Raw genomic sequence first — 23,440 nt, forward strand, 5'->3', positions numbered from 1 at the left:
ATCTATCAAATGGCAGAAGAAGCTGGCTCCATTCATAAACCCAAACAGAGAGAGAAATCAACATTGACACACCAGAGCACAGACTGCTCTCTTACATCTTTTGTGCTGGAGTCAGATCCACCCCAAACACACCTTTGGGATAAATCCCAGGATCCACCTCCAGTGACACTTCCTCCAGCTAGGTGACTGAAGACCCAACTTACAAACTTAATAAAATACCTGAGTCTATGGGGAACATACATTCAAACTACCATAGCAACTATTCACTAAGGCTTCCTAGTAACTGTTTGAAACACATACAATCAACTATAAACTATAAGCAAAAAATTATCTTTATTGTAGAGTTAAGCCAAATAAATTATAGGATTCATATGTTATCTTAGCATGACCTAACTTATCATGACTAGTACAAAGAATTTTTCAGATTATAGTCCTAATAACTTCCTGTGTTCTGGTCCCAAAGTGTAGTCTATGTGTACACATACCTATGTGTGTCTTTTCTCTGTTTTGCTCACAGGTGGCCAGAGTGTCCCAACATGTCCAGCATCCTGCTACATGGACCTTCTGTGAGGTTGTTCATGGGCCTCGTGTGTGTCCTGTCCCTCTGGAACACAGGTGGAGGTGGCCAGTTCCAGAAGTGTCTGTTCTACCTGCTGTTTGAATATTCTAGTTCTTTGAGACTCTCCGAAGTCCACATTTCAACCCAGAATCTTCAGTGATGTTGATCAAATGAGCATTTTTGTTTTCCTCTTAACATCTTTGCACTTGAGTTCCACAGAAGGCTCTAGGCCTCCCTGGTTGCCATCTTTGTTCAGACCACATCCTCTCTTTCCTGAGCCACTGAGGGATCTTTCTAAACCAGTCTGTTGCTTCTCTCCTCTTGCCTCCCCATGCTTCATTCCCCACTTGTCAGCCTAAGTGATCTTTCTGTACATATGATGATATCACCTCATTGCATCTCAACTCCATTCCCCTACTTAACTCCCTACCAATTTTCCAGTGACGTGGTACATCTCTTTGAATAGAATCCCAGCTCCTGCATCTTTTCCACTTGAAACATGCTCTATCTGTATGCCCCACCCACTTGTCCACTAGTCAGCTCCTTAGAGAAATGCTCACCACCCAACCCAAGACTTGGGCACATCCCATACACCTCAATCCCTTAGATAATACAGAGATACTACTTGCCTCAGATCTCAGGCTATCATGCTCTCCAAAGGAAGGCTTCCAAATTATCATCATGAGATAAGGCTACCTGTCACCCACCCTCACCGTGCCCACTGCAGCCATCGATACCATTTGACATGATACATTTCCCAACACACTTGACATCTAGCAAATTCAGATGCACAATAATAATATCACTAGATTATTATAGTTCTTCAAAGGCATCTGATGACTAAGGGTCTAATGAATAAAATACATGTGGGGTTTTAAGCAAATCATGTCATAGTTCAGATCACAGGTTTTTCATCTGAGAAATGCATAATCTGGATTCAATTCTCTGTGATGTTATGTCTTATTGTATAGTTTTTCCTAATGAAACCTATTTTGACCTTAGCTTCTGGCCTTAAAGGAGAAGCAAAGAAAGAAAAAGGAATGACTTTCCTACGTGAAGCAGGTAGGTGGTAAAGTGCTCCTCCAGCTCACTCTGGACTAAAACAGACTCTTTGTGCTCTCTGAGTCTTATTTTAACTGTAAGTGGCGAATATGTCTCTGTCTAATACCTTTAGAACTGGTGGTCTCTGTGTGCATGGTTCCAGATTCTTGGCTTGTTACTAAAGGAATACAGAAAGGCACATAAGTAGTTGAGCTGCAAAAAAGCCCCTTTCTTTTTTAAAAATGTATTTATTTACTTTTTTGTGTGAAAGAGGAGAGAAACATGCAGATAGATGGACAGAGAATGGGCATGCCAGGGCCTCCAGCAACTGCAAATGAACTCCAGATCAGGCACCACCTTGTGCATCTAATGTATGTGGATATTAGGGAATACAGCCTGGGCCCTGAGGCCAGTGCCTTAACCACTAAGCAATCTCCCAGCCCCCCTTTAAAAATATATTTTATTTTATTTATTTGTAAGGAGAGAGAGAGAGAGAATTGGTGTGCCAGGGTCCCTAACCACTGCTAATAAACTCCAGATGCATGCAACAGTTTATTCATCTGGCTTTATGTGGATACTGGGTTTTAAAGGGAGGTTAGGCTGAATGAATTTTAAGGGAATAGTTTGGGTGGCCCTGTGGCTTGATTGTCAGTTTTGAGTAATATAACATATTTTTTCTGCTGTGCATGTTCTTTCCCATGACGCATCTGACTTTAATCATGTGTACACCTAGTCATACACTGGTGAAAGTTGCTAATTAGCAGTTTCTCCTTAAAAGTCCCCTACAAGACAGTTTGCTTTACTGAGCATGTCCCCCAAACTCGTCCAGACTGCATCCCCCTGCCCCTGCTGGCACCTGACAGCACCACTCTTCCAGTCCTGTATATATGTAAGAGCATAACGAGCAGATCACTAGGGAAGGGGAAATCTATTTCATTATCTGGAGCAGGGTATATGTGTGGCTCAGTGCAGGTGGGGGCTCCAGATTCACAGCAGGTTCTCAGGCACATTGTTTAGGCAGGTGTTGCAGAGAGCTTCAGGTTCACTGAGATGAACTTTCAGACCAGATACAGTTATGGTGGAAGGGATTTATTGAAGCTTACAGATCTGGGGAAGTTCCATTATGGCAGAAGAAACTGGCCTGCCTTCACAGGACCAGGAAGAGAGAGAGAAGCACAAGCCCAAAAGCCAAAAAGCCACACAGCACAGCACACTTCAGGAACTCCTGCTAGGCACACTTTGCATATCTTTAGATTGAAATCTGAAACCCACCACCACACCTTAAGATCCACCCAGTGACACTGCCTCCAGCCAGGTGGCTGCAGCTGCCAACTACAAACAAACAACTGAATATATTGGGGGCCACCTATTCTATTCAAACCTCCACAGCAGGGGAAGAGTTTCTGTGCAAGCCATGTGGAATCCTTCTTAGCTAAGCTGTTTGCTAGGCTTACCTGCCTCACTTTAGCAGTGAGGGGGCAATTCTCTGAGCCATTCCTTTATCATTCGTAGACAACTTGGACACTCAGGGTCTTGGTCCATGTACCCAGTCCGTAGTTTGCGATCAGTGGCAGAAGACTTGTAAAGGAAAGCACCTTTGTGATTTCCTGCCTTTATTTGTCTTTCCTTTTGCTGATGGGATGAAACTGGCTGTTCTGTGAAATTATGAATAACTTGTGACAGAAAGACGTCAGGGGACTCACTTCTGTTCCAAAATGTTTAGTAAACAAGCAGAATAACTTTTCCAATATGATTTTAAGCTTTTATGGGGATGTGAAAGTTACTCTTTATTTCATAAATATTATTTTATTCATGTGTGTGTGTGTGTGTGTGTGTGTGTGTGTGTGTGTGTGAACGGGGAGGTCAGAGGACAACTTTGGGTGGTGGTTCTCACCTTCTATCTGTTCGAGGCAGGGTCTCCTATTCACCACTATGTTAGCCACGCTAGTTGACCCACTAGTTTTCCAAGGATTCTCCTGTTTCAGCCTCCTCCCTGTAGATAGGCTTTACATGCGTGCTAGGGATCTGCACTCAGTTCCTCAGGCTTGCACAGCAGACACTTCATCCACTAAGCCATCTCCTCTGTTTCTTATTTTTCATTGTCTCTTTTCTCCCATGTGCATGTTGTTTGTAGAGTGTGGAATTCAGTGTGGTGTATGCGCATACACATGCCCAAGGGCACCCCATATGCTTCTTGTGGTGGGGCACACTCACTTATGGTTGTTCAAGAAAAATGTTAGGCGTGCTGATCCACAGCTCTTCGGCCAGATCTTGATTGGAGCCTGGGTCTCTTAGTGATTCCTGAGCTTTTGGACAACTGTCGAGCCTCTGCTTCCCTACAGCAGTGTGTGACAGGCACACGTACTCATGCTCAGCAGCTGACTTGTGATCTGGAGCTTGCATGAGAAGTATACTTAACTGCTGAGCCATCTCTCCATTCCAGCTCTCTATAGAAAAAAATGTGTGTGTGTGTGTGTGTGTGTGTGTGTTTGAGGTTGGGTCTCACTCTGGCCCAGGCTGACCTGGAATTCACTATATAGTCTCAAGGTGGCCTAGAACTCATTGCAATTCTCCTACCTCTGCCTCCCAGGTGCTGGGATTAAAGGCATGCATGACCATGCCCAGCAATATTTTTATTTTAGTTTTTTGTTTTTTATTGTAGTTTTATCAGTTATGAATTTCACAGTATAAATAAATTACATGTTTGTCCTATTCCCCTCAGGTTATCCTCATATCCCCCTCCTCTGGCCCCATTCCACTGAGAGCCCTCTTCAGTGGGGTTATTGATATTCACTGTGAGTTAATTTAATTAGAGCATTTGTTTGATTTAAAAGGCAAAAGGGTGGCATTGGGGCGATGGCTCAGGAGTTAAATGCACCTGCTTGCAAAGCATGATTGCTTGGATTAGCTTCCCTAGTACCCATGTAAAACCAGATGCACAAAGTGGTGTATGTCTGGAGTTCATTTGCAATGGTGAAGGACCTGGTGAGCCCATGAACCCATTCTTTCTTCTCTCTCCCTCTCTTAGTCTCTTCCTCTCTCTCTCCCCTCCTTGCACACACAGACACATGCACACACACACACACACACACACACAATATAAATGTTTTTAAAAGGTAAAAGATACAAGACTAAATAAAGATAAAACACTCCCCAACCAGCCTCTTCTGTCTTCCTAGACATCAATTATGCCAATATATTGAGCATAAGTACTATAATTTTTCACAGGATTTACCCTACTTGGCCCTTCTACTTTCTTTTCTTAATAAGATAAAAAATCCATGGCAAAGGCAATCATGAAGGATAAAGTAACACACTGTTTCTAGTGCAGAATGCACCGGGTGCCTGCCATGAGGAAGATGCTAGTATGGTGTGTGGCTGTCCAAGTTCAGAAAATGAATCGATATAACCCACCCAGCAATTAATTTTAATACTGCTGCTACATAACTCCCTACTCAGGCATCTACTTGCAGTAATGGTGGCATGCTATAATCCCAGTAGCCAGAAAGCAGAACCAGTAGAACAACTGCAAGATAGAAGCCAGCTTGGTCCTCATAGAAAGTCTGAGACCCCTCAGGGGCATGTGGTGAGTCTCTATCTCAAAAACAAACAAACAAAAAATCACTGTGGGAGAGAGAAAGAAAAATGGCTGCCAAAATTAATGATTCATAATTCTAAAGCCTGGATTACAGACATAACCTTTTCTTTGGTAAAAGAGTGATTTCAAGAATAATTTTTAGTCACAGATTGTGTCAAGCTTGCCACCGTGGCTGGAAAGATATAGAAAGTCTTCAAGCCAGGTATTTCTTTAAAAAAGGTATTTTTTTAAGAAAGACAAAAGCCGATCCTTTAGCGTGTTCAGCCTTCCCTGTGTCCTGTATCACATCCCTTCTGCTTGATGCTCCCTTGAGCCATCCATTCCTGCTGCAGCATCTACGTCCCTGAGGCCTGTCACATCCCTTTAGCCTGCCCACACGTGCAGCCTGCAGAATCCTTGTCGTTTCTCCATTCCTGCAGTTTGTAGCCTCCCTGCAGTTTGTCCATCACTGCAGCCTGGAGACCCAGAGCTAAGGTGATCCCAGGCCTTCACCTGCCCAGATAACTCTGGTGCCTGGGCAGGTAGCAATCAAACCGGTGCTTCCTCCCTCAGCCTCATTGCCACAACTAGGTAGGTATTCTGCTACTCCATGCCTAGAGGAACAGAGCTGAGTTCTCTAGGCCAGATAACGGGTTGTTTGATAGCTGTTTGGTCTGTTTAATACTCAATGTCACAGTTTGTTTTACTGTCATGTGACCTGTTTTAATTCAAACATCACCATTGTTAGGCCATATACAGCTCTCATCCACTGTTTTTAACCTCATGATCACTGATATTTAACCAAGAAGCTTGATAACTTGTAAAAAGTCAAACTGGCTGAAGCAGTCAACAGGTGACTGGACCTCAGTTTTACCTGAAATGCAGGAGGAAGCAACCGAAGCTAGAGAAGTGGATGTAGTAGATGCATACAATGCAATAGGACTGCTTAAAAGAGGAAAATGCCTCCTTAGGCAGAAACATGAATGAACCTGGGAGACAAACACCGGGTAAAATAAGCCAGGCACAGAAGACAGAATACTGGACTCTCTCACTTATGTAAGAAGTGTACAAGACAAGCCCATAGATATGGAGGGTACAAAAGGAAGGAGGAAATGGAGAGATTCAAGAAGTATGAAGATGAAAAGTTGCAGAGATCTGCTTTACTACTTGGTGCCTATAATTAAGAGCAATGCGCCGCCAGGCTTGGTGGTGTAGACCTGATGTCTCAGATACTCAAGAGGCTGAGGCAGGAGACTAGAAGTCCAAAGTGTGCTTGGGCTACACAGCAAGTTCAAAGCCAGCCTGGACAACTGAATGAGACCCATTCTCAAAATAGAAAGTAAAGGGCTGGGGAGATGGTTCAGTGGTTAAGACACTTGCCTGCAAAGCCTAACGACCTGGATCTGATTCCCCAGTACCCATGTAAAGCCAGATACACAAAGTGGCACATGCGCCTTGAATTTGCTAGCAGCAGCTGGAGGGAGGCCCTGGTGTACCCATTTTCTCTTTTTTTCTTTATTTTTCTCTCTCTCCTTGGAAATAAATAAATAAAATAGAAATTAATTATAAAATGTAATTTTAAAAAAAGGTAAGAACAAGGCTAGAAATAGGGATCAGTGGTAGAGTACGTTCATAGAATGTGTGAGGCCCTGGATTCAAACTTCAATTCCAAAAAAAAGCAAACGAAAAGAACCAGATTATGTACTCAAAACTTTGTGAAGGGTGAAGCAGGGCTGGGATTAATCTCACGCCGTGTATTCTTGCCACAGTGAAGTGGAGAGGGGACAATCAGGGTTAGGGTTAGGGTTAGGGTTAGGGTTAGTGGGCAGAGCTGCCTGTATTTCAGTTTTGTCCTGGGCTCTGCCTGCTGTGGGTTTCAGGTCCATCACCTCACTTTCCTGGGTCTTTGTCCATCCATCCTTCAAAGGGAATGGTAGAAGAGGTTATTTTTAAGGGTGCTGAAGACCATGAGAGGCTCTAGGATACTCTTTCATTGGCAGAAACTTCTGTTGCAGTGACTGGAAGCAAAGGTCTCAAGAAGGAAAAAGACGGTGCCCTTCTTGGTGCAACAGGTAAGGATGCCAGGCCTGATCCTGACATGCTTGGGCATGCTGGGTGCATCTTAGCCTTGGTTATTCTACCTTCTGTATCCAAATGTACATGAGGAGCAAGCCTTGTACCAATGACAGCAACAGGTGCAGTGTGAGTATCCATCTTCCTCCAGGTCCGTCTTGGTCACAAACAGGCTCTCTCCTCCACTCGGGGCCAGGTCAATGTCCTGGTAGAGGTGTTCACGACACTCACTTGTCATGAATCCCCTCCTCCTTCCCAAACCACAAGCAGGAAGCCCCATGGAGCCAGAAACTCGCAGTCAAGGGCACTGTTCTGCAGTTCTAGGAAATAGGTCTGAGCCTTCACTACTACTTTTCTTTTGTGCAAAGTCAAGCAAATGGCTTCTCTTTTCTGAAACCATATCCTGACTCAACTAATAAGTAGAGACCAGGCTGTCCCACCCCCTTTTGACATTGAGATATGTTTTGGTGTCTACAAATGTGTGGGGCCACATTCATAACTATCCTGGGATGCATGTGGCCTATAAACCACAGGTTGGACATGCCTGGTAGACACTCTACATTGTAGCTGCTGAATTTATAAATATGTGTCTGTCTGTCTAACCCATAGCAGATAGGAGATTAGAACTGGAAGCAGGGGCCAAGCTCAGGAATAGCTGGGACCTGCCCTCCTTAGTGTTCCTAGGTAATCCAATACCGCTGAACCTGAGAGTTCCGTCAAGCCTTCTCCAGCTCCTGGAGGTGAGAACTGTGGATGTGCACTGCCTCATGAGAGTGTTTTCCTTCCCAGTGTCTGTCCACAGGGCAGAAGAGAGGAAGAAAAAGCGGGTGGAGCTTCTTGCTTCCACAGGTAAGTCTCCCATGTAACTTAAAGGTAGGTGGGCTCCTGAGCAAATTCTCCCATGTCTCTGGAAGAATTTCCCATCCTCATGTGAGGGAAAATAACATGGAATTATTCCTGGGTGTTAAGGAGAAGTTGGAAAAGCCAATACTTAAAAAAATATTCAGAGCATCAACTACCATTCCCACCTGGTCAATGCTTGTTTCCGAATCCTCAAAGAACAGCTGTGAGAAGAGAGGATTTTATCTCAATTATTTATTATCTCATATACTTCACTAGCATATATTAATTGTACATAAGAATGGGCTTCGTAATACCATTTTCATGCACGTATAGAATACGATTTCCTCAAGTGCAACTCCCATTACCTTTTCTTGTTCCCCTCCTTCCCTGATGAACCACTTCCTCGTTGAAGAGAATGATTTTGGTGGGGTGTTTTTTTTGAGGTAGAGTCTCGCTCTAGCTCAGGCTGACCTGGAATCCACTATGTAATCTCCAGGTGGCCTTGAACTCACAGTGATCCTCCTACTTCGGCCTCCCAAGTTCTGGGATTAAAGGCGTGAGCTACCACACCCAGGCTGTAGAGAAATTTTAACAAGCAATGTCTCTCCACATGGTTGGACTGCTGTGGGTTCGAGGCCACCATGTGACTACATAGAGAATTCCAGGTCATCCTGGGCTAGAGCAAGACCCTACCTCAAAAAGCCAAAAAAAAAAAAAAGCCAGGGACTGGTGACGCCCGGGCTCATCTTTGACCCTGTGCATTCGCTCTCAAATGCAGAGCGGAGGGCTGGAGAGATGGCTTAGCGGTTAAACGCTTGCCTGTGAAGCCTAAGGACCCTGGTTCGAGGCTCGGTTCCCCAGGACCCACGTTAGCCAGATGCACAAGGGGGGGCACTGTCTGGAGTTCGTTTGCAGTGGCTGGAAGCCCTGGGGCCCCCATTCCTTCTCCCTCTCTCTCTCTCTCTCTCTCTGCCTCTTTCTCTCTCTGTCTGTCACTCTCAAATCAAATAAATAAATAAAAATAATTTAAAAAAATGCAGAGCGGATGAGAGCACATGAGATGGGCTCAGATATCCAAGTGTGGGTGAGAGATATCCTGCCCACACCTAATTTCTTCAAACAGACATTAAAAACTGTCCCTAAAAACAAGAGTTATGTGTGTCATTGGCTGCCATCTCCTGATCTGCTGGCAGAAACTGCCTATTATCTCTGAGCCCTTGGCACCTGGCCCTCAATCTATGCTAACGCGTATCTCAAGAGAAAACCCATGTTCTTCAAATTTGGAAATGAGATACGATCTATTTTGCAGAGAAAAACCCAGCAGAGATACCGTGTTTCGATATCTTTCAGAGCTCCCGGCATGGTCAGTGGATCTGTCTGCCCTCAACCTGACGGAGCTTGTGAATGGGATGCTGAGGAGAGCTCTAAAAGGTAAGCCGTCCGGGTAAGGTATCCTATCTTCTCTTACCTGCTTCTCTTGTGGACCACTTGAGACCTAGGAGAGAGACATCGCATCGCTCTTGTGCCTCAAGGCCTGTGTGCTCAGAGTGGAGAGTCTGTTGTCTTACTAACCCGTGGTGACCTGAACACGTCGCCATGGAGCAGGAGGGTGGCAGCGCTATGACAGCAGACGGCACAGCAAAGACGCCGTAAGTGCAGCGCGGCATTTCCCGTGGCGTCTGTGTCTGCAGGCACTGAGAGTGAGTGCACTAAGTCAATGTGGCTCTGAATTGTTTTCTTTAAGCCAAAGGGAGTCCCGGGTGCTTACAGTATGATTCCAATCATATTCTATTTTTACTTTAGCTTCTAGCAAAGAAAGAATTATAGGTATCATGAACCTAATGAATGGGAAATCATGACTCTATTATGACAAGAATCAGAAGACAAATGTCTAGAAAAACCTTTCGAAATGACAGCAGAGCGTGAAGAATACCTGGAGACATCTTTTACCTCCTTTCTTATTCTCATTCTGCTTTAATCAGTAAATATTTATGGAGCACCTACCTCATGCCAGACACTCATTATCCTGTTTGGGGGGTGAAACGGGGAAAAGCCTTGATAAAATCCATGTGGGAGCACTCACATTCTTTACGGAGAGAGGAAATAGTTAATGCACACAATAAGTAGGCAAGGAGCGGAGCAGCTGGCAGTCTATGTCAGCCACACAGCGTCCCCTGGGGTCTTCATCTCAAATGCTACCTGAGAGCTGGTCCCAAGCCCACCCTGGGCCTGGCAGGTACAGTCACGAAGCCATGACCCTCCTCACTGCTCACAGGAGGTCTGCCACCCATGTGGAGCTACCTGGGCAGTTATGATGATCAGATGACTATGGTGTAGTTTCAGAGGGACCTTTGGGAGGATGGGAACATTAAAGAGCATGTGGTCTACGCCCATGAATCCACTGCAGCCCCGTCCGGCCCTCTATAAGGCCCCAGCACTGGGCTCTGCAGAACACGGCCTTGACTGTAGCTTCAAAATCTTTGTGCCTTCTCACCCTTGAAGAACCCTTCTTCCCCTCCAACCCCCAGGAGTGGTGCTTCACCCCTGTTTCACAGATGTAGATACCATTAAGAATCCAGGTCAAGCCAGGCATGGTGGTGCACGCCTTTAATCCCAGCACTTGGGAGGCAGAAGTAGGGGGATAACTGTGAGTTCAAGGCCACCCTGAGAATACAGAGTGAATTCCAGGTCAGCCTGGAGTAGAGTGAAACCCTACCTCAAAAAAAAAAAAAAAAAAAAAAAAGAAAGAATGAAGAATCCAGGTCTGTTTAATTCAAGCCTGTGATGTAGCCCAAACTCACTCGGTGGCAACATGCTCCAGGAACATTTATTAATGTACAATGCTAGACCCTTGCCTTGCAGAGTCTGGTTCACATGGTCTCAGTTGGAACCCAACTGTGTGTTTCTTTTAACTAAATGCCATTGGTGAATTTTATCACCAGAAAAGCTTGAGAAAAGTACATCCTGGCATATTCAAGCTTCAGTTTGTACTCCATCTTCCCAGGGAGCTTATAAAAAATGAGCCTGGTCTATAGCCAGTATGTGGCCCAAGGCTTCGATGGAGCTATGCTCAGGAAGCTGAGACACAGTGGGCGCTATGGGCAACTTGTGTGCCCTAGGCCCAGGGGTCCTGACATGGCAACCATGGCCCCAGTCAGGCACAAGTAAAAATAATCTGAGGCATGGGTTAAATCAACTCAGAATTCTGGGCTTCCCACCCCTGCAAAGCTGGGAGAACAGCAACTTCTAATTTTTATCTTATTATTTATTGATTTATTTGTGCGCATGTGTATGGGTGTGTTGTGTGTGTACGCACACCAGGGCTTCTTGCCACTGCAAATGAACGCCCAGATGTTTAACCACTTCTTGAATGCTGTTTATGTGAGTGGTTTGGGTATTAAACACTGAAAGGTAGGCTTTGTAAGAAAGGACCTTTAACCTCCAAGCTGTTTTCCCAGCCCAAATTTCCTATTTTTAAAGCTACCGAGTATGCAAAATATATGACAGCAGCAAAGGGCCAGACCTCTAGTAGACTAGGTAGCCAAGCTGCTCCTACTTTTACAGTAGGGTTTTTTTTTTTTTCCAGTTTTGTCATTTTGTTGTTTATTACTGTCTTTTTAGCATTTGTTTATTATAGTCTTGATTTTTATTATTACCTGGTTGCTTATAATATTGTCCTTTTTTGTGTCTCTCACTTTTTCTTTTGTTGCCTTTTTCATTGCTCTTTAAGAATATTTATTTATTTATACGCAAGCAGAAAGGGAAGAGAGAAAGGCAGAGAGAATGGGCACATCAGGGCCTCCTGCCACTGCAAACGAACTCCAGAAACAAACATGTGCTACTTTGTGCATCTGACTTCACGTGGGTACTGAAGAATTGAACCTGTGTCATTAGGCTTTGCAGGCAAGCTATGACATTTACATACAAATATATCATTGAACCTTGTTCATATTCACACACATGCTCTCTTTTTGCTTCTTTTTTGGTGTGTGTGTGTGTGTGTGTGTGTGTGTGTGTGTGTATGTGTGATAATGTCTCACAATGTGTCCCAGCTAGGCTACAAGCATATGTTCCTCCTCTTTCAGCTGCCCAGTCAGTACTGGGATCACAGACATGGCATACCATGCTAGCCAGTGCGGGTTCTTCAATGTGCTGGTGGCAGGTATCTGTTTGCTTTTTTGTCTCCCTCTTTCAGCTGAGGGCAAGAAGTTCTTCTCTTTGCTGAGCATCACCTCCTACAGCTCCTTTGCCTTCCACAAGGTTTCTGTGGCCATCTACAACAGTAAGTGTGGCCACTCCCCAGTGATGGGTGAGGGGAAGGAGTTAGTCTTGATGTCAGAATCACTGAGGAAATCCTTTCTCTTCACAGTTTCCAACCCAAAGACAGTAGACCCGGCCACATTCCCTACCAGATACTGCTATTGTTTAAACAATAGGACCAGTGACTTATCAGGTGGGTACACTCAGTCTCCACCCTTCCCAATTTTGAATGTGCCATTTTAGATATTTTTATGGCATCTATGACTTAAATACATGAACTTTTTTCCTCCCACAAAATTCTTTTCTTGGTTTCACTACAGAGAAATAGCTGTGCATTCACAAAGCAGTAAGAATAAAATGTACATTACCATTATTTAGTTGTAGTATCAGGGACAAAATTCCCCACCATATGCAGGTTAGGGAAGAAAAGAGTTTATTTTGACTTTTACTTCCAGAGAAGGTAAAGACAATTATGGTTGGGAAAGTATGGCAGGAGCAGGAAGCCAGTGTCATATGATCACACCAGCTTGGAGGAAGAAGAGTATAGGAAGGAGGCCAGACTATAACACCTCAAGGTCTGTCTCTCACTCTCTGTGACTCACTTTCTCCAGTAAGCCCCATCTCCAAAGAGCTCCACAACCTTCTTGAGCAATGCCATTAGCTTGGAATTGAGTGTCCAAACATGTATTTATAGGGGATTCTGCATTCAAATAGCCACAGAACAACCTAATCATCTGTCACTAATACAACAGCTACTGTGTAACCAACTTAGAACAAAAAGCCACAAACAATGCACAATGTGTGGAGGTAGCCAGATTTTTCCTATGCATGCAAAAATCCCCAAATATTTTTAACTAGAAAAAGAAAGCCATGGTTCTGGAGAAATATCTCAGTGGGTAAAGTACTTGATACACGAGCATGTTTATTAGACTTCAGGTCTCCAGAACCCACCTAAAACACAAGTGTCTGTGCAGTATCAGTCATCCCCATGAACCTATGTCTTCTGAATGTTGGCAATTTGGACAATGAAGGCTTGCTAGAGAAGGCTGAGTCACTGGGGGTGAAACTGGAGGTTTATTAACCCTAGTTTTCCAGTGTTAGTCAGCTCACTCCTCTGCCACTGTTTTCCATCTGTGGTGGCAGAGATGATATCCAGTCTCTGTTCATGCCATGCCTTTCCCCTGCCATCATGGAACTTCCCTTAGAGTTTGTAAGCCAAAATAAACATTTACCTCCTATTAGCCTCTTTTGTTTGGGTGTTTTGTAGCAGAACTGTGAAGGAAACCAACAGAAAGTTTGTACTGAGAAGTGGGGTCATTACTGATAGAAACCTGACTATGTGGCTTCTGGTATTTTGGAACTGATTTTCATGAGGAAAGTAGAAGAATTTGAAATGTTAGCCTATGAGATGTCTTGCAGTACTATAAGCAGTGTTTGATGAACTATTCTGGTCAGGGTTGCAAAACCTAAATGTAGAAAGAACTATGGACTCTATAAGCTTGGCTTATAAGGGAAAGAAAGAACTTTGTCCAGACTTGGCTAAAAGCAGGTTATGTGAGAGGCATATTTCATTCTTCTGTGTCCTAAGAACTTGTACAGTGTTACAAAAATGGATGGTGTGAGGAGAAGGATATGGTACAGAAAGAACTGGAAGTTTTAGGCTGAAATTGTTCGTGAGATTACAACCATTGAGATTGGGCCAGCCGTTCTGCATTGGGACAGCAGGAAGATGCTGACTTTTGAAAGTAGGGGTCTGAATGCTGAAGAAGTATACTGCTTTTAAAAGTCAGTTTTATCCTACCCCTGCCTGGATGAACAAATTTCGTAGCTTGGTATATGGAGTGTAACAAATGCAGGGAAGGTGGAGTCATTTTGATATGCAAAGTAGTTTTGGGTTTGTTAGAGACAGCCGCTGGCTGATGTGGATGCAGGATAGCTGGGTTCCCTGTGTGGAGGCCCCAAGGAACCATGGTATGAATGAACTATGGTTTGAAGAGTAGACCCAAGGATGTTTTGTGTACACCAGAACTGCAGTATGGCAACACAGGAGAGCTGCCAGCTTGGAATTCAGTCTTCCCTAGTCTCTGAGCAACCAAGATGGTGAGGCAGAATTGGAACTCCAGAGGCATCATCACTAGTTAGAGCTGTAGGACTTGAAGCTACAGGATTTGGTGTTTTTGACATGTCTGTTTTAGATCTTGGTTAAATCTTTGGTTGTAATGCCACATTTTACAGTGTGAATGTTTACTCTGTGCCATTATGTATTTTTGGTTTTATAGCTCACAGCTAAGAGACCTTAGACTATGGGAATGTTTGAACAGTGTTAAAATTTGATTAAAAAAAAAACTATAGGGACTTTGAAAGTTGGACTAAATGTTTTAAATTTTACAACATGGATGGTCATCAATCTATGGGGGCCAGGGGCAGAATGTGGTGGCCTGATTTGGGTGTCCCCCAGAAACTCATGTGTTCTGAATACTTGGTCCCAAGCTGATAGCAATTTAGGAGGTGAATCCTTGCTAAGGGGGTGGGTTACTATGTGTGGACCTTGAAGTTTATTAACCCCCAGTTTTCCAGGGTTAATCAGCTCACTCTCCTGACTCTACTTTCCACCTGCTTTGGAAGAGGTAATGTCCAGCCTCTGCACATGCCAGGCCTTTACCCCACTATTCTGGAGCTTCCCTTCAAGTCTCTGAGGTAGAATAAATACTTTCCTCCCATCAGATGCTTTTGGTAAGGGGCTTTATTCCAGCAATGAGAAGGGTAAGTGCAACAGTCTGTGATCTCAGTGTGCCTATGGCAAGTAGGGAAGCTGAAACTGAAAAATCCTGACGCTCACTAGCCAAGTAGTCTGGAAAATCTATGAGTAAAAACAGTGGTCTTGCCTCAAAAGAAGGGGGAAGGTGAGGACCAACACTTGAGGTTGTCCTCTGACTTCCACATGTGAACCGTAGCATGCAGGAACCTGCATTCACATGCCAAACACATATAACTTATACATATATACACATACATAATAAAAAAATACAGTCACAAATCACCATGTGCCCAAGTAAAATTTGATGTTCTCTCACTAAAACAATTTGGAAGAGCATATCTTAAAGCCTATTTTCTACTTAATATTTTCTACAATGACATAAAGCCTTCTGGGGTTTATTTACATATGTTTTCTTCTTTATCCCTAAATAAAATAGTTCATATTTTCTTGATTTTAACAAAGCACTGTGATATCAAAATTCCATGCATCATGGAAAATATAAGCAACCATACTACATGCATCTATATATGTGTTGTGCATGCATGTTCATATATGTGAGGACATGTGTGTGTGTGTGTGTGTGTGTGTGTGTGTGTGTGTGACAGAGTCTCTGTACTTATTGAGACAGGCTCTCTTGCTGAACCTCAAGTTCACTGATTCAGCCCATGAGCCCCAGGAATTCCCTGTCTTACTAGCACTTGGATGATAAGCATCTCCCCCCACACAACAATGCCCAGTATTTTATGTGGTCACTGGGGAATCCAATCTCAGTCCTCATTCTTATGTGGCAAGTGCTTTTCCCACTGTGACATTTCCTCAGACCCAGAGCATGTATTTAAAAAAATAATATTCCATCCCAGTGCTTATAAATAGTCCTAAACCTTTCAAATGAAGGCATTAAATTCACTAAAACTTTGGGGTGATGATTTGTTTATTCATTTTCCCTTGATAGAAACTCCTGATAATTGTTATAGTTATAAACAATGTCATAATGAACACCTGTGTACAAATCATTTGAAGCACTTTCTCAATTATCTCTGTAGGATAAAGCCCTCAAAGTGGAATTGTTGGCTGACAAAGAAACAACCTGGTGGTGATTCAAATTACTAAGATTTCTCCTAGAATTCTTGCATATGTTTTACACTCTCACTAGCAATGTTCCAGTGCATGTTTTTCCACACCCTTGCTGACACTGCATATTCAGACAGTTTTAAATAAGTACTAATTGGCAACAAAAAAAATGTTGTGTTTCTACTTTCTATTTATATGTGAAAGTTGTCAGACATAACTCATCTATGAGCATTGCTAGTCAATTAGTTAATGAAATTTCCATGGAAGCAAAGAATATCCTTGAAATAGTGATAACCAATTTTATTCCAAGCCTAATAAACAAGATGTAAATGTGATTTCACAGGGGGAGCAGGCAGAAGGTGCTGAGCAGATAATTACATTAGTAGTGGTGGGAATCTAGGGAGCTGCAGAATCTCTGGTCCAGGGCATTTCTCAGCTCAAGTCCAAGATTTCCTACATGTTATAGGACCCTGGGCATTTCTATAAGCCTTGGGTGTCTGGCTCCAGAGCTGTGCTCATAGCGTCTATACAAAGCTAATAGTGGATTCCAGCATTGCATTTTATTGCTTAGTTCATGAGTCTCGCTTTTCCATTAACTTCAACTTCTCCTATATGTATTACAAAACTCTCCAGTACCTGCAGACACTCAGTGAATATTCACTAAGTAAATAAGTTAATAATCAAAGGAGAAAGAGTATAGATAGAAAGAGTAATGAGATACTACAGCAGTTTCTCCAACATAGCATAGAAAGGAAGAAGCCCAAGGGTGGGGTTGACGCCTATAGAGATATGCTTCTGTGTTCTCATCCAGGTTAGCCATGTGACCACACAGACATCCAGAATCCCATTGTGCCCCAGGATCACACGCATCAACGCCCACCTCCTGTTGGTCCAGGGCCATTGTACAAACCCTTGTTTGTCATACTATGTTTTTCTACATTTTTGGGCTCTGTATTATTTCAATATTTCATTTTATTTATTTATTTGAGAGAGGGGGAGAGAGAATGGGCACTCCAGGGCCTCTAACTACCGCAAATGAATTCCAGATGCATCTGGCTTACATGGGTCCTGGAGAATCAAACCTGGGTCCATAGACTTCACAGGCAAGCTAAGCTACCTCTCCAGCCCTGCACTCTTATTTTGAAGCCAGCTTTCTCTTTCAAGTAACTCACCATCCTTCTAATTAGTAAAAGAGACACTTATATAAGGCATGATTGGAAATCGCCCAGCAAACCCACAAAGCTTTCTCTTTTGAAAAGTGACTGAAGCTTCTACAACAGCTCCTGTCCTGCCCCCCACATTTCCCTCCACCTCATGAGGGAAGCCAAGAACTTGTTGGATTTTGGAAAGGCATATGTGAATAGAGAAGGTGGCAGCCACTTCTCTAGAATCATATTGGGAAATTTTACCAGCCAGTCACACTCACTGTGTCAAGCAAAGGTCTCATTCAAAATTTGTTCTGAGAAAAAAAGCTTAACAATTCTGTAACCAGAAATGTTGCTGAATTCTCCTAAACTTCCCTATCTGCCCTCTAAGTAAGGTGGGCAATAGATGTCCTAGTGGGATTGTATAAAATGACTTGTCTCTTTTCATAGTCTGCAGGAACTTGAGAGCATATTTACAAATTCCAAAATTATGTAAATTTCACACCTTAGATACCTGTGGTTTTGCTTCCTTTCAAATAAATTTGGTATTCTAAAAAAGTTAAGTGAGGTAATGGAGAAAACACAGAAAAAATTCTACAATGTAGCCATTCTTGGTTCTTAGGTCTGGGCAGAGAAGGTGGTGGGGAGGAGGCAATAAAAGTAGAAAGGAGGGTTGGGGAGATGGTTCAGCAGTTAAGGCACTTGCCTGCAATGCCTAAAGGCCCAGGTTTGATTCCCTAGTACCCACTTAAGCCAGATGCACAAGGTGGCACATACATCTGGAATTCTTTTGCAGTGGCTAGATGCCCTGGCTCTCTCTCTCTCTATCTTTTTCTCTCTCTCAAATAAATGAATAAATAAATAATTTTTTAATAAAATTAAAAATAAAAAGTAGTGTATAAGAATAAATTCTAACATTTTATTCTTGCTTGATTTCAACCTTTTTTTAAATTTTTTTTTGTTTTTTGTTTTTTGAGCTAGGGTCTTGTTCTAGCCCAGGCTGACCTTCAATTAGTCCCAGGCTGACCTCAAACTCACAGTGATCTTCCTACCTCAGCCTCCTGAGTACTGGGATTAGAGCCATGTGCCGCCATGCCTGGCTTAGACCTTATCTTTTAAAGAATTAGTAATTTTTGTATGTGAATATTCTTTAATAACATGAGCAATCAAAGCATCTATTCTGAAAAAAATTCAAATGAAATATATTTCCTCTTCAGTTTCTGAATCTGAATTCAAAACCTCTCCAATGTGTTTTGCAGATTTCGCAGCCCTGCTGGTGGACATCGTTGGAAACTCTACCAGCTACCTCACTGAAATCTTTAAGTCAACCTCCATCCTCTCAGGTGTGTATCTTGCAAATGCCTGGCAAGCTTAAGGATTGCCATTCCTCATGGGATATACTCAAGCCTAATGCGGTTTTCCCATTTTAGCCCCTACCCTAGGCCAGGCTGCCAGAAATCTTCAGGTAATCTCCATTCAGTTTATTGGTGGGGTTCAGTTTCTAACCACAGTCCCTGAAGGCCCTGTCTTTGAACCAGAGCTACTCCTATGGTTCAGATAATTGGACAGTCTAACTAAAGTCCAACTGGGAGGATTCTAGCAGGTTCAGAGAAGTGGCTGCTTAGTCCTCACTAAGTCTGGGTGTGTGCTGGTCTATCTTACAGTGAGTCAGACCAATGAATCCGACTGTGTCTTCCTCTGTGTGATGGCAGGGAAGTCAGGTGAGTGACAGCCCCCTTGGAGCTCCTTAGCTGAGCAGTAAGCACTACCCGCACTCCCAAAGACCAGCCCAAGATCCCATCCTGTTGGTGTGATTTTTGCAGGAAGGAATTTTTCTGACTTCCGGGATATTGTGGAGAAATCCCCTGTTGTCAATTACACATTTACCAGTGGTCTGTCCAAAGCTTTGGGTGAGTATAGCTTCCCGAATTCCTACCATAGAGGCCAGCGTGCTCCTTGCCATCAGACTAAAGATGAGCTCTGCCATCACGTATTTTTCTGTGGTTAAATTATGATAAAAATCAGAGGATTGTACGAAATAACACACACATACATACATACATACACACACGTGTGTGTGTGTGTGTAGAGAGAGAGAGAGAGGGAGAACATGTGTATGTATGTACATGTATATGTATACTCACACGTATTACATGAATTTCTGGCAGAAGATGGTTTCCATGACAACATCAATTGGAGTTGAGTAGCCACAGTCCCATTGCCTCCTTAAGAGGGACACCTTTCTTTTCTTTTTCTTAGTTCTCCGTGGCCCCTATTGACTTACACGTTATTTCTTATATCAACTGTTTGGGCTTTGGTGGAGACTTAGAATTCTGACTCTGACGTAGGGTGCTGCCGCTCTATAATGCCAGGTCCTTCCCACCGATCCCACCCCGTCCCCGTGCCCTCTCACACCTGCCGACCGGCCCTGCTTCTGCCTCACTGCCATCAGGTCCTTTCCCCCTGAGCTCAGCAGCTGGGATCTCAGATGAGAGCTTTCCAGCTCAAGTCCTCCCCCGTGCAGGTACTGACCCAGTGCTCCTTCTAAGTCTCTAAAATATCTACCCATTTCCACGAAAGCCATAGCTATCAACCAGGGCTTGGGTTATGTCCCCTCACCGCTCAGAATTCGGCTGTCAGCAGCACAGGCTCCGGGGGCCTTAGCCTGGAGAATGCATTCTCGGTCCTCCAGTCCACCACCGTCCCCTTGGCCTTGTCTCTTGTGTCCTCCGTTACAGCCACCTACAAACTGAGAGTGCAAGCACACCCTGTCTTACCCTGCTCTTACATAGGAGCTTGGCATCCGGACTCAGGTCCTCATGCTTTCCCAGCAAGCATTTTACCCACTGAGCCATCTCCCAGCACCTCTCTACTTTCTACTTGGCTGCCTTGATGGTCTCTCAGTGGTTCAACAGCTCTGTTCATCTGAAGTGTCAAGGATGCTAATGCTGCCATTGACTGGCTCCTTGTAGGTGCAGCTACCAGTGAAACAGCTAGGACTTCAAGGCCCACAAGCCAAAGACAGCCGACTCTACCAACTTCAAGCCCTATACACTGGACTGTGCGCACACAGGGGGCATCTGCTTGGAGTATTCCTCCCTGGACAGAGATAAGCCCTCCTTCAGAGGTTTCAGGGAACGTAGGAATGCTTCCTGAGCCACCTGCTGGGCCTACAGCCACACAGGGCCATGCCTCTCATATACCCCCAGCCTCAGGTAAGATGATATTTGAAATATTCAAATATATGGTGAGACAGCCCATGTTCTGTATAAGTCTGATTATTTTAAAGAGAACTGTTCCAAATTTAATTCACAGCTCTAAAATGTTCTTTCCTTTGCTGTGTCTCTCTTCTGCTCCTTCTAGACTCACATAAATAAGTAAAATATTTGCATTTATTTCCACCACCTTAAACTATTCCTCATCATAATGTAAATATAGTTCAGTTAGGTCAAGCAAAGACAGCAAAAGTCGGGGTGTAATGTGTGCCTTGAACATTCACACTAATAGCTTTTCACATTTTGAAATAATTTAATGATAATAATTTAAGATCATAAGAAGCTGCAAACATAGCAACAAGAGTTTACTGACTGTCTTCGCCCAGCTTCCCTCCCCACAAGTGTCTCACGTCATTAGAGTACATTGTGGCACAAAGTGTATTTTTATTTTATAAGGTATTTAGCCATCTCCCCAGAAATTTACAGGAAATAGTGAAACCAACATTTCCTGACATGGCTGACATGCTTAGGTTAGTTTTCATCTGGCTATGTTCATGGTCCAGTCTACAAAGGAATATTTTATCCAGCAGGTCAGTGAGAGCCTCCCACCTGTAAAGCAGGGACCGACTTGCTGGAGGAGGAGAGAGGGGACAGAAGTCAGGTAGGCAAGGAAAAGAGGACTCTCGGATGAAGAAGACGATCCAACTTCACACTCAGGAAGCTGATAGATTTACTATGAAAGGTTAATCCATCATGACAATTAAGCAGAATTAGAAAATGTTCCAGCAGAGTATGGGAAAAGATAGAACTGTCAGGAGCAAGAAAAGTCATAAGACACCTAGTTATAACCTGAGGAGAAATGTGTTGCTTTGTATAAGAAAACTAAAAAACAACTTTAATGAGGATAATGAAATATTCAAGTGAATGAAGAGACATTCTATGTTATGGATGAGAAGTCTGAATATTTTGAAAACAGCTGCTTTCTACTTAACTCACTGCTACAAAATTCTCTAATAGGATTAGTTTTATGGAACTTGAGAAACTAATTGTAATTTTTCTCCCACGGGATAATATAGTGAAACTACTTAAAAACTTTTAAAGGAATTAGGAAACATTTGGCTTAACCTAAGGATAGCCCTATGATGTTACTTACTGAAATCATTTGTGTCACCAGTTTAATGCTAAAACTAAAAAGAAGGGCTGGAGATGGAGCTCAGTGGCAGAGCACTTGTCTAGTGTGTCAGTTACTTGACTTGTTTTGTGACCAAGTAGTTGATAATGAGCAACTTAAATCAAGAGTTCATTTTGGTTTACAGTGTGAGGGGGTACAGTGCATCATGGATTAGAGTGAGAAGAGCTGAGGCTGATCATCACATGGAGACTGCAGTCACAAAACAGAGTGGACAAGAAGTGGGGCTGGACTGTAAAATTTTAAACCCTGTCTCCAGTGACTGACTTCAAGGAGGCTTTGCCTCCTAAAGTTTTCATGGCCTTCTAAAATAGCACCATCAGCTGATGACCCAATGTCCAAGTGTTCATGGGGACATTTCACGTTCAAATCACAAGTCACTTGGGCAGGGCCCTGCGTTTCGTTCTCAGCGCTAAAGAATGGAGGGAAGAAGGGCCAGAAAGAGAAGGAGAAATAGGAGAGTGAGAAAATGAATCCATGAACGAAGGGGTGAAGTAACTTACTCAGGTTTCAGAGCATTGAGAAGGCCAGGGATCAACTCATGCATCCCGCTCGCTCTCTACGCCTCAAGCAATTTTCCCATCACATCACATCAAATTAGAAATGCATTTCTTAAATTTGAGGTAGATATCTCTTGAATCCCAAATACATACTCTACCTGACTGAAGGTTTAAGGAGTTTGAAGGAGTGTGTGTGCGTGTGTGCATGTGTGTGTGTGTGTGTATGTGTGTGTGCGTGCGTGCATGCATGCGTGCGCAGGTGTGCACATGCCACAGTGCCAGTGCAGAGGTCAGATGGTAACTTCAAGGGTCAGTCTTCCTTTGCTACCTTGCTTGGGACAGTGTCTCTTTCATTATCTGCTGCTGCATTTGCTGGCCTGCTTGTTGGGCAAGCTTCCGGGGAATTGCCTGGCTTATCTCCCATCTTCCTATGGGCGTGCTTGTATTATAGACGTGTCCCACTTTAATATGGGTGCCAGGATCCAATCTCCAGTCCTCACCCTATGTGAGAAGTACTTTACCCACTGAACCATCTCTACAGTTCTGGAGTTTTGTATTTGGTGCTAAAGCAAACAAAATTGATCTTAGTCTACTTATGTCAAACTGGGGGTTGTCTGAATTGTGCACACACATGGCAATGACTTTTGATGACATCTTATCTGTGATTTTATGTATTATCAAGGTGATGAGATGTAGCAGTAGGCTGTGATTGTCTTTTTGAACACACAGCTACCAGAAGGATGGCTAGAACACCATGGATGACAGACCACAGACAGACATGGGCTTCCACACTCTCCATGCCCAGGGCTCAGACCACTGATGACACCATGCCTGGAGGGCCACCCTGGGAAAGCCGTCCCTCCACACGGACACATCCTGCAGAGGCCCACAAGGTTATGAGCACAAGGAGCCAGTGGCATCCTCCTGGGACACAGGACACATCTGGTGGCCCAGTGGAGCCAGACACCGCCTCAGGTGAAAGAGGACACTCACCCGTGCTCTACCCCTTGGAATTACACGTGAAAGTGTCTATTTTGAAAGCCTTTCTTAAGCTGTGAAATGTAATATGTCTACAGAAAAGTAAGGAAACACAATGAGCAGTGATGCTAAGGATTATAGCTCCAACTCTTATTTTCTTCATCCCACCACATTTCTTCTCATTTATGAGCAAATGAATGAATTCTCTTCCCTCCCTATCTCTCTTAATGT

The 23,440-nt window shown here is 43.6% G+C and overlaps 1 protein-coding gene across 1 annotated transcript in view; it reads left to right on the forward strand.

Annotated features, from left to right (window-relative positions):
* Positions 1-536: 536 nt before the first annotated feature.
* Hhla1 (HERV-H LTR-associating 1) overlaps positions 537-23,440 on the forward strand; it is a 39,778-nt gene continuing 16,874 nt past the window's right edge. The window contains exons 1-11 of the mRNA XM_045143562.1: positions 537-615; positions 1,562-1,621; positions 7,193-7,249; positions 8,040-8,099; positions 9,444-9,524; positions 12,289-12,375; positions 12,463-12,546; positions 18,587-18,670; positions 18,992-19,048; positions 19,151-19,237; positions 20,306-20,542. Of these exons, the coding sequence (XP_044999497.1) occupies positions 537-615; positions 1,562-1,621; positions 7,193-7,249; positions 8,040-8,099; positions 9,444-9,524; positions 12,289-12,375; positions 12,463-12,546; positions 18,587-18,670; positions 18,992-19,048; positions 19,151-19,237; positions 20,306-20,542 (973 nt within the window). The remainder of the gene's footprint in view (positions 616-1,561; positions 1,622-7,192; positions 7,250-8,039; positions 8,100-9,443; positions 9,525-12,288; positions 12,376-12,462; positions 12,547-18,586; positions 18,671-18,991; positions 19,049-19,150; positions 19,238-20,305; positions 20,543-23,440) is intronic.

The sequence above is a fragment of the Jaculus jaculus genome, chromosome 2 (assembly GCF_020740685.1).
Source record: "Jaculus jaculus isolate mJacJac1 chromosome 2, mJacJac1.mat.Y.cur, whole genome shotgun sequence".
Lineage (NCBI taxonomy): Eukaryota > Metazoa > Chordata > Mammalia > Rodentia > Dipodidae > Jaculus > Jaculus jaculus.